Below are 13,107 nucleotides of genomic sequence, written 5' to 3'. Positions count from 1 at the left end.
ATATCATCAGGTTCGACAAGCCGATGCCGACTTTGAAGCTGCCGAAGCCGAAATGATCAAGGAATCACCATTTTGATGGGGACCATGCTATGACGTCTGATTCGAGAAAGACGAAAGTTCGGCTTGGAGCTGACGGGATGCAGTCGGAGGCTCGGAGATGCGGCGGCGGAGGTGGACCCCGGGGCCCTGCAGACACAGTGTCGGCTACAGTCCCGTCACAGTACCGAACTTGTGGTTGCTCTCGTGCTACCCCTCCATCCCCGCCATCGCTCCTACCTGCCTGCCAAGTACTCCAACTTGCCAAACTCCGAAGCCAAAATTCAATTCTCGAGTTCGACGACACACCTCACGCCAGCCCAACAACTCGCAATTGACCTCGCTCAAGCCGGCAAAGAACCGTCGATTGCACCGAGAGACGACACTTCAATCCCAAACACAGACACACACGCACACCCCACACCACCCGTCACAATGGCCGCCGCACCCGAGAACGGCACCCCCATCCACGTCGGCACGCGCAGGTCGGCGCTGGCGATGAAGCAGACCGAGATCGTCGTCGAAGGCCTCTCCAAAGCCCGCCCCGACGCCACGTTCGAGATCCACAGCATGCAGACCCTCGGCGACAAGGACCAGATCACGGCGCTCTACAACTTTGGCGGCAAGGGCCTGTGGACCAACGAGCTCGAGGCGAAGCTCGTCGCCAAGGAGCTCGACATCATCGTCCACTCCCTCAAGGACATGCCCACCACCCTACCCGACGGCTGCACCCTCGGCTGCGTCACCAAGCGCGAGGACCCGCGCGACGTCGTCGTCTTCAGGGCCGGGCTCGCCGAGCAGCACGGCTGGAAGACGCTGGGCGACCTCCCCGCGGGCAGCGTCATCGGCACCAGCAGCATCCGCCGCATCGCGCAGCTGAAGCGCCGCCACCCGGGTCTGAAATTCGCCGACGTCCGCGGCAACATCGAGACGCGCCTGCGCAAGTGCGACGACCCCGAGGGCCCCTTTTCGGCCATCATCCTCGCCGCGGCGGGCCTGCTGCGCATGGACTACGGCGCGCGCATCTCGCAGTACCTCGACTCGGAGAACGGCGGCACGCTGCACGCCGTCGGACAGGGCGCGCTGGGGATCGAGGCGAGGGCCGGCGACGAGAGGGTGCTGAGCGTGCTGAGAGAGCTCGAGGACGAGCCGACGATGCTGGCGTGCGTGGCGGAGCGGAGCGTCATGCGCACGCTCGAGGGCGGGTGCAGCGTGCCGATTGGTGTCGAGACGAGCTGGGTTGAGGTTGAAGGGAGTAAGAAGCTGCGCCTCAAGGCGACGGTGGTGCACGTTGACGGCACGCAGGGCGTGGACGCGGAGAGGACCGAGACGATTGCGACGCGGGAGGAGGCAGATGGCTTTGGCAAGCTCGTGGCGCAGGACCTGGTGGACGGGGGCGCGCAGAAGATCCTTGATGATATCAACCAGGCGCGGCCGGGTGACCAGATTGCGACGGCGGAGACTGCGGCGGCGGCCAATGCTGCTGCGTAACGAACTTATGACACAATCGGATAAAACACACCAAACGGAAGAAAATAGACTGTTCCCGCTGGAACCATTTGATGACCATCATCTCTCATTGCTCTATGTTGGTGACTACCACGTTGTTGAACCGCAAACCCCGAAAGTGAATACCCGCTTGGCGTTGGCGTATAGTACAGACACACACTCTGCCCGGTTGAACTGCCGGCTACCTATATCTAACCAAACCATTGCTCTCTCCCTCTCTTCCCCCTTCTCTCCATCTAATTTAGTGATCCTCAGAAGCGGTGAAAGCCTTGTACTCCTCCTCGCCCATGAGGGCCTCGAGCTCCTGGACGCCTGCCTCGTCGACCTCGACCTTGGCGATCCAGCCGCCGCCGTGGGAGTCGTCCTCGGGCACCTTGTTGATGGTGCCCGGCTTCTCCTCGAGGCCGAGGTTGACCTGGGTGACCTTGCAGCTGATGGGCGCGTTGATGTCGGCGGCGCTCTTGACGGACTCGACGGCGCCGATGGCGTCGCCCTGGGCGACCTCTGTGCCCTCCTCGGGGAGCTCGACGTAGACGACATCGCCCAGGGCGTCGGCGGCGTACTGGGAGATGCCGACGACGCCCGTCTTCTTGTCGGCGTTGAGGTCGATCCACTCGTGGTCCTTTGTGTACTTGCGTATTAAGCCTGTCGATGATGGTTCGGAAGCAGGTCCGAGGGGTCAGTCTTTTGGTGTTTGATACCTTCGGGTGGGGAGCCGAAGCTTTTGGGGGGGGATGGGGGAGAGCTCACTGCTGGGGGTTGTAGAGAAGCTGCGCTGCGCGGGACGGGGGAAAAAGGCGCGGGGAGCGGCCTTGGTGAGTTGGGAGAGGGCGGAGGGGCGGACTGCCCTCATGCTGCGTGCAATTGAGGCCATTTTGGAGGTTTTTGGTTGTGTCGTGAGAGATGTGGAAGAGTGGTGGTAGGTTTTTGGAGTTTGAGAATGAGGTCAGAACGGCCGACTTTAGAGCTTCCGGGGGGATTTGGGGCCTGGGCGGCTGATAGGTTATCGGCAGGTACGTACCGCCCTACCGAGACCGGGAACTCTTCCATCAAACACCAGCGCTTAGGCCAATCAGGGAACAGGTTTCTCGAGCCGCCGTCGCCTTAGTCATGGCTGTTTGGGCGGACTGCCATCGGCCCGGGGCCGCAAGAGCCAGGTTGGGGTCATTGGATGCAGGGCGATAAGAGACCGCGCTGGGTTGGAGGGAGAGCGATAGGAGGGGAAGCCGAGAGCGCCCTCGCTGGAAGTCTCCAACCAGTCTCGGTCTGTCTGCTGCCAGTCTCTCTGCGCACCTGAGGCAATGTGTCAGTCACAAGTCACAGGGAGGCACCGCGAGTAGGAAGCAAGAGACGACGACGTAGACAGCCGGGCATGAGCCCAAGAGCTCGGACGGAGCGGGCCAGGAGTCCGTTGCGAGGCCATCCGGGAGTGTCCCGTCTCTTGGTCTGGGTATTTCGGGCGGGTGCCAGGTGAACGTGGTCGACCGTGGTGGACTATTACAACGGCCTCATGCCGTTTGCATGAATTCCCCATTTCGAGCCTGCGAAATTGCATGGCAGAAACGTTCTAGTCTCGATCTCATCGGTCTTTTTTACCCTGGAGTTTGGTTCCCTCTCCCTTTTTTTTTTTTTTTTTTTTTTTTTTTTCCCTCCTTCCGGCTGATTTATCTTGAATTTTTCTTTGGATCAGGTCTCTGCTCCGGAATGACGAAGCCTCTGTGGATATTCCTCGCGCGCCCTACAATTGAGGTCGGGATCTTATTCCAAGGCAGAGATAGAGTTGGCAATAGCCTCATTCTGGAATTGCGGTCAGAGGCCTGTTGTGTTTGCTGAGCGGGAGCCTGAGGTTCGAGCCCGGGCCCGGGACTCTGTGCATCGTCCCATGTCGCGTACGCTTAAGTAATGGGAACCCGAGCGTGATGGGGGTTGTTGACTTTGGGCAAGTTTTCTATTGACATTGGGCGCTGTGCTTTTCCACTGCGCACCGGACAACGAGCTGCAGCTGCACGAATGAATCGGCCAATGTCACGTCGCAAACGACGGCGTTTCTAGTTGTCAACATTGCAGGCGCTGTCAACAACAGTGGTGTTGTTCATGTCTGCAGAGGAACTCGACTGCAAGTCAGGCAGATGTGATTCCTGACGAGTGACGAGTGACGAGTGACGACATGAGGCTCACCGCCCTCGAAAGTTGTGCCTTGTTTGGTGAGGCTCGGCTGGTCCGTTTGAACGTTTTTGTCTCAGTGCCTTGCCCTCGCTACGGAAGCTCGTACGGTGCGTCCACCGTCGAATGTGTCCCTGTCGAGTCCCACTGACTTCAGGCGAAGCTGAAAGAAGCCCAAGAGCCCACCAGTCAGTGGACCTGGAAGGGATTATAAATAAAAAATAAAAACAGGAAGAAAAGAATGGAAGAAAATTGGCAAGTATTAATAAACGAGGAGTTGTGTGTGTGCGTCGATTCGATTCCATAAATGCCGCCGCCCGTGATGCATCATCCATAATCCTCGAAAGCAATAGCACCAAATCTCCCGTCATAAGGTGCTAGGGGTGTTAGTGCACGAAAGGGAGATGCGCCTGTGGTGCGTGGGGCGGCTGAACAAACATTGCTTGCCAACCTACTACCTCAGGTACTGTGTAGTGCGTAGTGTGTAGTGTGTACTGGAGGATTGTGTGCATAAAACGCGTCCGTCTCGCGTCTTCTCCACACAACCGTGGCCTAAGGTAGGTAGATACTTCGTACTTGCTCAACTTTGGCGTCATTGCCAGTGCACGAAATGTACCAAAGGATCCATCCCGGCCATCTGACTGGCTGCTTTCTTTCCCCTGGGCCCCCTGTCGCACCTCCCTTCCTCGATCTGCCATAAGCGCCATGGCCTGGGGATGGCCCTGACTTGCCGTTTCCCTGGGCTTTCCTGCGCTGGCGTGCCTCACTAAGGTACCTAATGCTCCGCCAAATCAACCAAGCCCAAGAGTCGCTTGCTTCCCTTTGCTGGTTCGAGTTGTGCCTGTGCCTGTCCTTGTTCGCACCATGCGAGGTACGTACTTCCTAATGTTATGTTGCACTGACATCCCCTCGTCCCCCCTCCCCCCTCTCTTGCACCAAAACACGACAACGGGGGGCAGCACAGCACAACAAAGTCGCACAAGCATCTCCTCAGCATCCCGTTCATCCATACTCCGTACACAATCCGCCATCTCAAAGTGCACCCCGACGCGCACAACTTCCCCGGCGCTTGACATTGACATCCACGGATGCTTAGTGCTTGGTGCTTGGTGCTTGGCCTTGCCTGGATCTCCGCTACTTCATCCCCATACCCTGACTCCTCCCCTGGGCCCGTTTCGGTACATTCCATGACCGTCACCTCCAGCTCCTCCTGCCATCGAGTATCCGTACCGCACCGCCGCATCTCATCGCCATCCCGTCCCGTCGTCGATACCTGACCCTTTCTGTCTTTTGCTCGCCTTGTCTTGCCTCACCGTCTGCCGCAACCCGACACCTTTCGACCTCGTCTCCTCGCCAAACCCACACACCAAGTCGAGGGCTTCCTGTTGTCGTCAAGCCTAAGCCCGGCTCCTGCAACTCGGCCACTCGTCGCCTGTTGATACTACACACTGCCGGTACGTTCGTCTGGCCCATTCCCATTGCTCAGCTCGAGGTGGGCAACCCCTGCTTCAACTCGTCGTCCAATCCCCTCTCTTGTTCCCGCACCGCACCGTCTCAAGGTCCCGTACCGTCCACACCACGCTCCTGTCCCTCCTCTCTTCCTCTCGACTTGCGTGTGTGGAGAGGCTAGGTGAGACATCTTTGCCTGAACACTCATTCCCTCTCTCCCGCCTCACCTGTTCACCTCCACGAGTTGCGTCGACGTCGCCAACCCTAATCAGTGACAGATACCATCTCGTATAGCCCGGTTTCAACTCAGCCCTTTGCTACCCCATCGATCGCCGCGCCGCCGCCCTGGCAAGCGCTCCATGAAGCCATCATCGGGCTTGAACTGAAACCTGCCGCCCTCTCCTCGACCTTCTTTTGGGACTCGGCGCCGACTGTCACTTGTCCTCGCTCATCGGCAAGCCGGTAAACTACAGCATCGTCATCTTTCCGGCCCCTTGCTCGATACGGAGCCTCCCGTCCCGCACCCTCGAATCTCCACGCTGGATTCCTCAACACTGTCCGCGGGGTCACCGGCCCAGTTCCACGACGCAGTCGACACCATGGACCACGATCACTTGGCTGCGCAGCCTCACCCCGACGACACCATCGGTGCCTTCGATGCCTCTCCCCAGGTGGCCCAGAACAACGGCTACGACCACCCAGAGCCCCAGCGACACCAGACAAGTCAGTCCCTCGATCATGGCCTCCCACAATCCCCGCGACCCGAAGAGCAGCACTCGGATCGGTACAACACACCACCACTTCCCGTGAACGCCCCGTCCATCTCAAGGCCTGCTTCTGGACTCTCCGGCGCCGGCGCGCAACAAGGCTACGCCGACCATGCGTCGCGCAGCAGCGCCGGTGCGGAAGCCGCCGCCAGCAACGGTCGCAACCACGTCGTCATCAAGGTCGGCATGGTGGGCGATGCGCAAATCGGCAAGACCAGTCTTATGGTCAAGTACGTGGAAGGAAGCTGGGACGAGGACTACATCCAGACGCTAGGCGTCAACTTTATGGAGAAGACCATTTCCATCCGGAATACGGAAATCACCTTTTCCATTTGGGATTTGGGCGGCCAGCGCGAGTTCGTCAACATGCTTCCGCTGGTCTGCAACGACGCCGTCGCCATTCTCTTCATGTTTGATCTGACACGGAAGAGCACCCTCAACAGCATCAAGGAGTGGTACAGGCAAGGCAGGGGCTTCAACAAGACGGCCATCCCCATCTTGGTGGGCACCAAGTATGACCACTTTGTCAACTTTCCGCGAGAGGACCAAGAAGAGATCTCGAACCAGGTAGGTCGTCAAAGAGTCTCTCTCGTATCTCGGCGCTGACAGAACAGGCTCGCCGGTTCGCCAAGGCAATGCGCGCTGCGTTGATCTTCTCTAGCACGAGCCATAGTATCAACGTGCAAAAGGTGAGCCCCTCTTTCGCCGTGGTATCGCACTTGACTGACCATCTACAGATCTTCAAGATTGTGCTGTCCAAGGCCTTCGACCTCAAGTGCACCATTCCCGAAATCGAAAACGTCGGAGAGCCGCTGCTCCTGTATCAGTCCTGCTGATCGCCGTCAGCGGTCTGATGTGGCCTCGCGCCAACTACAATCGTCTCGGCCGCCCATAACGAATGGATCATGACCCATTACGTCCTTACGACCTTCGATATCCATGCTGGCATCCATCAGCCGAGCTACCAAAACAGTCATCTCTGGCTTCAGGCGACAACGAGTGACTATACAGAGCACCCTACATGGCTCTCCCTGGCATAATCAGCCCCTTAAAACAAACCGACTCGCTTCTTTCTTTTGTTACCAACATGGCCTCCATGGCCCGATCACAGCGCTTTTCAGTGTCACCAGTCTGGTTAATCGCGCACACATCACACACAAACACATTCCTCACTCTCTGATTGCAATCGGCGTTGCATATCTCTTCAACCTTTACTTCTCAAGATTGGTAGGGACACGGCGGAATGGCTGGAGGGCGGGATGAGATGCATTTTAGGACTACGGTCTGGCGGTGGGCCTCGCTCGCTTGATCGATCCCTTCTCACCACGAAAAGGGGGATGGAGTGTTGAGACAGAGCAGTGCCCACCGTCTTGTTTCCAGGCGTAACGGCCGCTGCGAAACTGTTCCGGAGAGAAAATCTTGGGCAGCAAAACTTGCTTTTTTTCCATCAGAGATTTTTTTTGTCGAATTCTTGACACTACTAAACCACTGCCAACCACACCCACACAGTTGTTGTTTTTTTTTTCATCTGGGATGGTCTCTGGAGACGGATTGACCTGATACAAGAAAGAAAGAGACCACACCATGTAACAAGTAATTCCACCACGCGTGCTTTTTACTTTGAGAGCCTCCCTATTTTTTTTTCCTCTCCACCATGCGGGCTATTTCCTCTTGGGGGAGACTGGGGCAAGGCGGCATATCAAACGGGGGATTGAGATGGAGGAGGAAGGAGAAAGGAGGGGAACAAACCATGTAATGAATATTGTGAAAGGGCCTTTTTTGGCCGTTTGAGGCAAGGAGGCCAACGGAATTGCAATTCCAGATGCCGTTTCAGGGATATCTGCTAGGGTTCCTACCTTTGTGATGTGTCGTGCTGTGATGTGGTTTTGATGTCTGCTGCCAGTGCTGTCGGAGCTGGACTGCCGTATTCGGGGCTGCGAGATGGGTGCTCGGCTGCTTGGAGAGTATCTCTCGTCGTCGAGAGTATACTCGCGGCGGGTTTGTTGGGTTTTGCCTGGGGAACAGATGTGTTGGCTATTTGACTGTACGTGGAGAGAGAGGTCTGAAAGGTAGCGAGCAGGAAGTAGGAAACCGTTGATCATGGCTTGGTTTCTGGGATTTGTGAGGAGGACCGAGCTTGGTGTGTTGTCTTTGGTTCCGGCAGCTTGCTGTCTCTCTCTCTCTCCCCCCCCCCCCCAAGTCTATCACATGTCAAGTCACTTGAGCTCTTTGGCGCTTCTGTTTGATACATCACGTATTGCGATTCACTACCTTGGCGAACAGAAACTACCGCTACGTCCTTGGATCACAGTATATACAAAACGCGCTGAACTAGAAGAAGGAAAGAAGCGAAAAAGGGGGGAGGGGGTTGGAGAACCGAAATAGCTAAGAGATATGTGTTCATGATGAAGAGCTCCTTTGTAGATGCAGCGCCTCTAGGGGAAAGATCAGATGCTTTCCTAGTCCAAAAACATGGGGTGCCAGCCGGAGGTGTCTTATATTCTGCGCGATACGGAGATCTCTCTAGAATCTATGTTGCTCGAGTCTCGACGGCTGCTTTGATTGCTGTGAGGGGTATGATCAGTACACCGTGTCTGATACACGAAGGAGGAATGGAAAAAAAAGGGCCACGAACCGTCGCAAGTCACTTTGGCGTCTCCGAACAACATGCGTGTTCCAGGCATGTAGAACATGGGGTTCGGTACGTCGGCTGTTTCCGCGGTCAGTCAGGCGCCTCTACGCAAATCTCGCAATGCCTTCCAGAAACTCACCATATCCACTGGCCATGCCCCTCTTCATCACAATAACCTGCTTGCTCTTCCACGCCTGGAGCACAGGCATCCCCGCAATCGGGCTACCGGGCTCCAGAGCGATGGGGTTGACGGTGTCGTTGGCGCCAATCACGAGCGTCACGTCCGTCTCGCCGAAATCGTCATTGATCTCGTCCATCTCGAGCACGATGTCGTACGGCACGCTCGCCTCGGCCAGGAGCACGTTGCACTGGCCCGGCATGCGGCCGGCGACGGGGTGGATGGCGAAGCGGACGTTGATGCCCTTGGAGCGGAGCATGCCCGTGATCTCGCTGATGGCGTACTGCGCTTTGGCGACGGCCATGCCGTAGCCGACGACGATGATTACGTTCTCCGCGTTGACGAGCGCCTCGGCCGTGTCTTCTACGCTTGTCTGCGTCACGACGCCTTCCATTTTGTAGTCTGTCTGGGCCGGGGTCGAGGCGATGCCGCCGAAGAGGACGTTTGTGAGGGAGCGGTTCATGGCGACGCACATTATGTACGAGAGGATGGAGCCGGACACGCCGATGAGGGCGCCGACGGTTGTGAGGAGGGGGTTGTCGAGCATGAAGCCTTCGGCGACGAGGGCGAAGCCCGAGTAGGCGTTGAGCACTGTGATGACGACGGGCATGTCTGCGCCGCCGATGGCGGCCGTGGTGGTGTAGCCTTTTGCGAAGGAGAGGATCGTGTTGGCGGAGAGGGCCATGGCGGCGATCGCGGGGGATCCGGGGGCGAGGGTGACGAAGGCGCCCATGGTGCCGATGTTGGCGGCCAGCATGCCCGAGTTGAGCAGGTGTTTGCCGGGGAGGACGAGGGGTTTGGAGGACATTCTGCCGGCGAGCTTGAGGAAGGCGACGATGGAGCCGGTGAAGGTGATGCCGCCGATGAGGACGCCGAGGTAGCCCGTGACGAGGTGCAGCGTGGAGATGTCGTCAATGTGCGCCATGACGCTGCCGATGGAGGTCAGCACGGCGGCGAGGCCGACGACGGAGTGCAGCGCGGCCACGGTCTGCGGGAGGTCGGTGGGCGTGATGCGTTTGCCGATGACGAGGCCCGCGATGCCGCCCAGGGCCGCGAGGCCGGCGAACTGCGTGAGCACTTCCGGGGAGAAGCCGACGGCCAGCAAGGAGGCCAGCACGCCGGAGCCGACGCCGAGCATGCCGAGCATGTTGCCCATGCGGGCGGTCGCTTGGGAGGCGAGGCTGGACAGGGAGCTGATGCAGAGGACGGAGGAGACGGCGTAGCCGGCTTGCACGAGACCCGCTGCGCCGGTGGCGGCGGCGGCGATGTAGCCTCCGCCGAAGAGGGCTGCCGGCACGGCGTAGAGCCAGGGGTATTCGGGCGGGTCGGTGGGGCGTTTGAACATGTCGAGCATGCGCTTTGTGAGGACGAAGCCGCCCGAGACGTTGACGAAGGCGAGGAGGACGGAGGCGGCGCCGAGGGCTTGGGGGATCGTTTGGGGGAGGTAGCCTCCGCCTAGGATGAAGAGGCCGCCGATGCCGACCATGCCTTGGACTGTTAGCTATGAGATTCTACATTTGCTAGGAGACTGCTGACCTGAGATGGCGTTGGTGACGCTCATGAGGGGCGAGTGAAGCGCGGGCGTGACGCCCCAGACGACGCGGTATCCGATCAACGAGGCCAACGCAAACGTAAAGGCGTTGCCCATGAACAGCGGGCCCGTCATCTTGCCCAGGGCCAGCGCGGTGCCCATGCCGGCCGTGACGGTCGCGACCTCGCGGGAGGTCTTCTGGAAGGGGGTCAGGGCGACGGCCTCGGCTTCGGGCGCGACGGTGGGCGGTGGTGGCGGGGCCGGGGGCGGGGCCTTTCGAGGCGGCGGGGGCAGGACGTCGCCCTTGAGGGTGACGACGGCGCCGCGGACGACTTCGTCTGCGAGGTCGATGCCGAACTCCTTGTCCTTGGGAGCCATGGAGAGCAGGAACTTTGTCACGTTGTTGGAGTAGAGCGTCGAGGACTGCGTTGGCAGTCTGGAAGGGAGGTCGGTGTAGCCTGAGTGTGTAAGTCAATGGGATTTTCTTCAGGGGGGGTTTCCATTCAACTCACCAATGATCTTGACGTCCTTGTACACGTACAGCTCGCCCGGCTTCGTCTTCTCGCAGTTGCCACCCGCCTCGGCCGCCAAATCCACAACCACGGACCCGGGCTTCATGGCCTCGAGCATGGACTTGGTAATCAGCTTGGGCGCGGGCTTGCCCGGGATCAGGGCGGTGGTGACGATGATGTCGACCTCGCGCGCCTGCTCGTAAAACAGCTTCATCTCGGCCTCGATGAACTCCTTGGACATCTCCTTGGCGTACCCGCCGGCGCCGGACCCGTCCTCCTTGATGTCCACCTCGATGAACTCGGCGCCGAGCGACTGCACCTGCTCCCTCGCGGCAGGGCGCGTGTCGAAGCCGCGCACAATGGCACCTAACCGCCGCGCCGTCGCAATGGCGCTAAGACCGGCCACGCCGGCGCCGATGACGAGCACCTTGCAGGGCGGGATCTTGCCCGCGGCCGTCACCTGGCCCGTAAGGAAGCGGCCAAAATTGTTGGAGGCCTCGAGTACGGCCTTGTAGCCGGCGATATTAGCCATGGAGCTGAGGGCGTCAAAGACCTGCGCGCGGGAGATGCGCGGGATGAGGTCCATGGCGAAGGAGGTGGCCTTTTGCGCGGCCAGCTTGTCGACGAGCGGCTTGTTCTGCGCGGGCTGCAGGAAAGAGATGACGGTCTGGTGCGCCTTCATGAGGTCGATCTCGGACGGGATCGGGCCGCGGACCTTGAGGACGACGTCGGCGCCGGACCAGACCTGTTGCGGGTGGTCGACGAGCGTCGCGCCGGCGCGGTCGTAGGCCTCGTCTGGGAAATCGGCGGAGGCGCCGGCGCCGCGCTCTACGAGGACCTTGCCGAAGCCCTTTTTGAGGAGGAGGGCCACGTTCTGCGGGGTCAGTGCGACGCGGCGCTCGTTGAGGTAGATTTCCTTTGGCACGCCGACGGTGAGCTGCGCGTAGGGGACGGACTGCGGTTCTGCGGCTGTTGAGTAGGTTGCTGCCGGTGTAGCAGTGGGGCCGGCGCTGGCACTGGAACCCGCCGAGACGACCGACGCATGGCGGATGAGCTGGAGAGGCCGGGGCGAGACGGCCGGGACGAGAGCTTTCGTCTGGCGGCGGGCTCTCGCGTGGGTGGATTGCCACTTGCCGGCGACGACGACAGATGCCGGTGCTACGGCTGCATGTAGGGAAACGAGTAGACTGCGTTAGCCGAAGCAATTGGGCGAGGTTCTTCTTCTTGGTTGCTCCTGCAAGAACCGAGACCTCGGTAGCTTACCTGCTAGACCGTTCCGCCACGCGCGGGAGCCGACGAGCCGGCCGGGAGAAGCGCGGGAGGAGCACACGTTGTAGGCCAGAGTCGGCCGCAGGACGGAGAGATTCGCCATTGCAGCGGCGAGGCTTCGAGCATCCAGGCTAACGAAGCCGGGGCGACGAGGATGTCGGGCAGGGCCTTTTCATCTGCTCGCGACCACTGCCTGAGGTCGACGAGGTTGGGTGGCAGGGAAACGGGAACGGCTCCAAGCTACCGTGTCGACTTATGACAAAGGGAAGGCGACGGTACGCGATAGGGAGAGGTGAAGATGGGAGGAAGAAGAGGGGAGGAGGAAGTTGGAAGATGTGAATTGGATAGAGTTGGGATTGACTTTTTGCAGCCAGAGAAGAGAACAACGAGACAACGGGCTTGTACTGTGTCACGTTTTGTTCGGCCGTTGGACTTGTTCCATGCTCGTCCTCGTCTTCGTCACTACTCTGAGGTGGTGGCTGCTGCCCCCCCTCCCTCGCCCATCACCCGCGCATCCGGATCCTTGTTCTCTCCCCCCCAGGTTCGTTGCATCCCAAGACGGGAAGTGCAGAATCGGTTCAGGCGTGTCGCAGATGTCGCAGCGCGAGCTCCAAGCTCCTCCAATCACTACCCGAGCAGGATGTTGTTTGGAGTAGTCTGCGCGGTCTGCCAAGTTGGCTTTTACCCCCCTTCGCAGCTGTGTCCCAAGGTTCCCCTCATTGGCATGTGCGGTACGAAAGTGCGGTACTTTCTGGGAGGACAGCTGGTGGACAATTCAGGCAAGACAATGTCGCAGACGCTAAGTAGAGTACATCTTGTGTAGGAGTTCAAAGGCACTGGACAGGTACCTTTCGACGGATGTGGTCATTGGTGGTGTGAGGTGTTGGTGGAAGTGGTCTGGTGCATGCTTCCGTGCAGGGAAAGGAGCTGCAGCTTGGCCCCGTACCCCGTACTCCGTATGTACTCGCCCCCCTTTTTTCCCTTCTTCTCCAGTCTTCCAGTGCGGGGTGTGGGGCCGCGGGCACTAAACACGGCGCTAAAACACGGGGGATAGTCTTATC

At 59.3% G+C, this 13,107-nt stretch overlaps 4 protein-coding genes across 4 annotated transcripts; 2 read left to right on the top strand and 2 right to left on the bottom strand.

Annotated features, from left to right (window-relative positions):
• Positions 1–471: 471 nt before the first annotated feature.
• On the top strand, positions 472–1,527 carry CPAR01_08260 (porphobilinogen deaminase; the record flags this gene model as incomplete). The annotated part of the gene is made up of 1 exon (XM_060492528.1): positions 472–1,527. One exon carries the CDS (start codon positions 472–474, stop codon positions 1,525–1,527), a length of 1,056 nt encoding a protein of 351 aa, XP_060348898.1.
• Positions 1,528–1,786: 259 nt separating this feature from the next.
• On the bottom strand, positions 1,787–2,419 carry CPAR01_08259 (glycine cleavage system H protein; the record flags this gene model as incomplete). The annotated part of the gene is made up of 2 exons (XM_060492527.1): positions 1,787–2,190; positions 2,296–2,419. 2 exons carry the CDS (start codon positions 2,417–2,419, stop codon positions 1,787–1,789), a joined length of 528 nt encoding a protein of 175 aa, XP_060348897.1.
• Positions 2,420–4,486: 2,067 nt separating this feature from the next.
• CPAR01_08258 (uncharacterized protein) lies at positions 4,487–6,760 on the top strand (the record flags this gene model as incomplete). The annotated part of the gene is made up of 5 exons (XM_060492526.1): positions 4,487–4,579; positions 4,913–5,200; positions 5,631–6,491; positions 6,539–6,613; positions 6,662–6,760. 5 exons carry the CDS (start codon positions 4,487–4,489, stop codon positions 6,758–6,760), a joined length of 1,416 nt encoding a protein of 471 aa, XP_060348896.1.
• Positions 6,761–8,454: 1,694 nt separating this feature from the next.
• CPAR01_08257 (NAD(P) transhydrogenase beta subunit) lies at positions 8,455–12,149 on the bottom strand (the record flags this gene model as incomplete). The annotated part of the gene is made up of 6 exons (XM_060492525.1): positions 8,455–8,489; positions 8,560–8,634; positions 8,696–10,222; positions 10,271–10,723; positions 10,778–11,941; positions 12,041–12,149. The coding sequence occupies 6 exons, from the start codon at positions 12,147–12,149 to the stop codon at positions 8,455–8,457; spliced, it is 3,363 nt and encodes a 1,120-aa protein (XP_060348895.1).
• Positions 12,150–13,107: the final 958 nt, after the last annotated feature.

This window comes from Colletotrichum paranaense (assembly GCF_030867605.1).
Source record: "Colletotrichum paranaense strain IMI 384185 chromosome Unknown Scaffold_6.1, whole genome shotgun sequence".
In the NCBI taxonomy this organism is placed as follows: domain Eukaryota; kingdom Fungi; phylum Ascomycota; class Sordariomycetes; order Glomerellales; family Glomerellaceae; genus Colletotrichum; species Colletotrichum paranaense.
The sequence above is the reverse complement of the archived record's forward strand: the minus strand, read 5'-3'. Positions and strand labels throughout refer to the sequence as shown.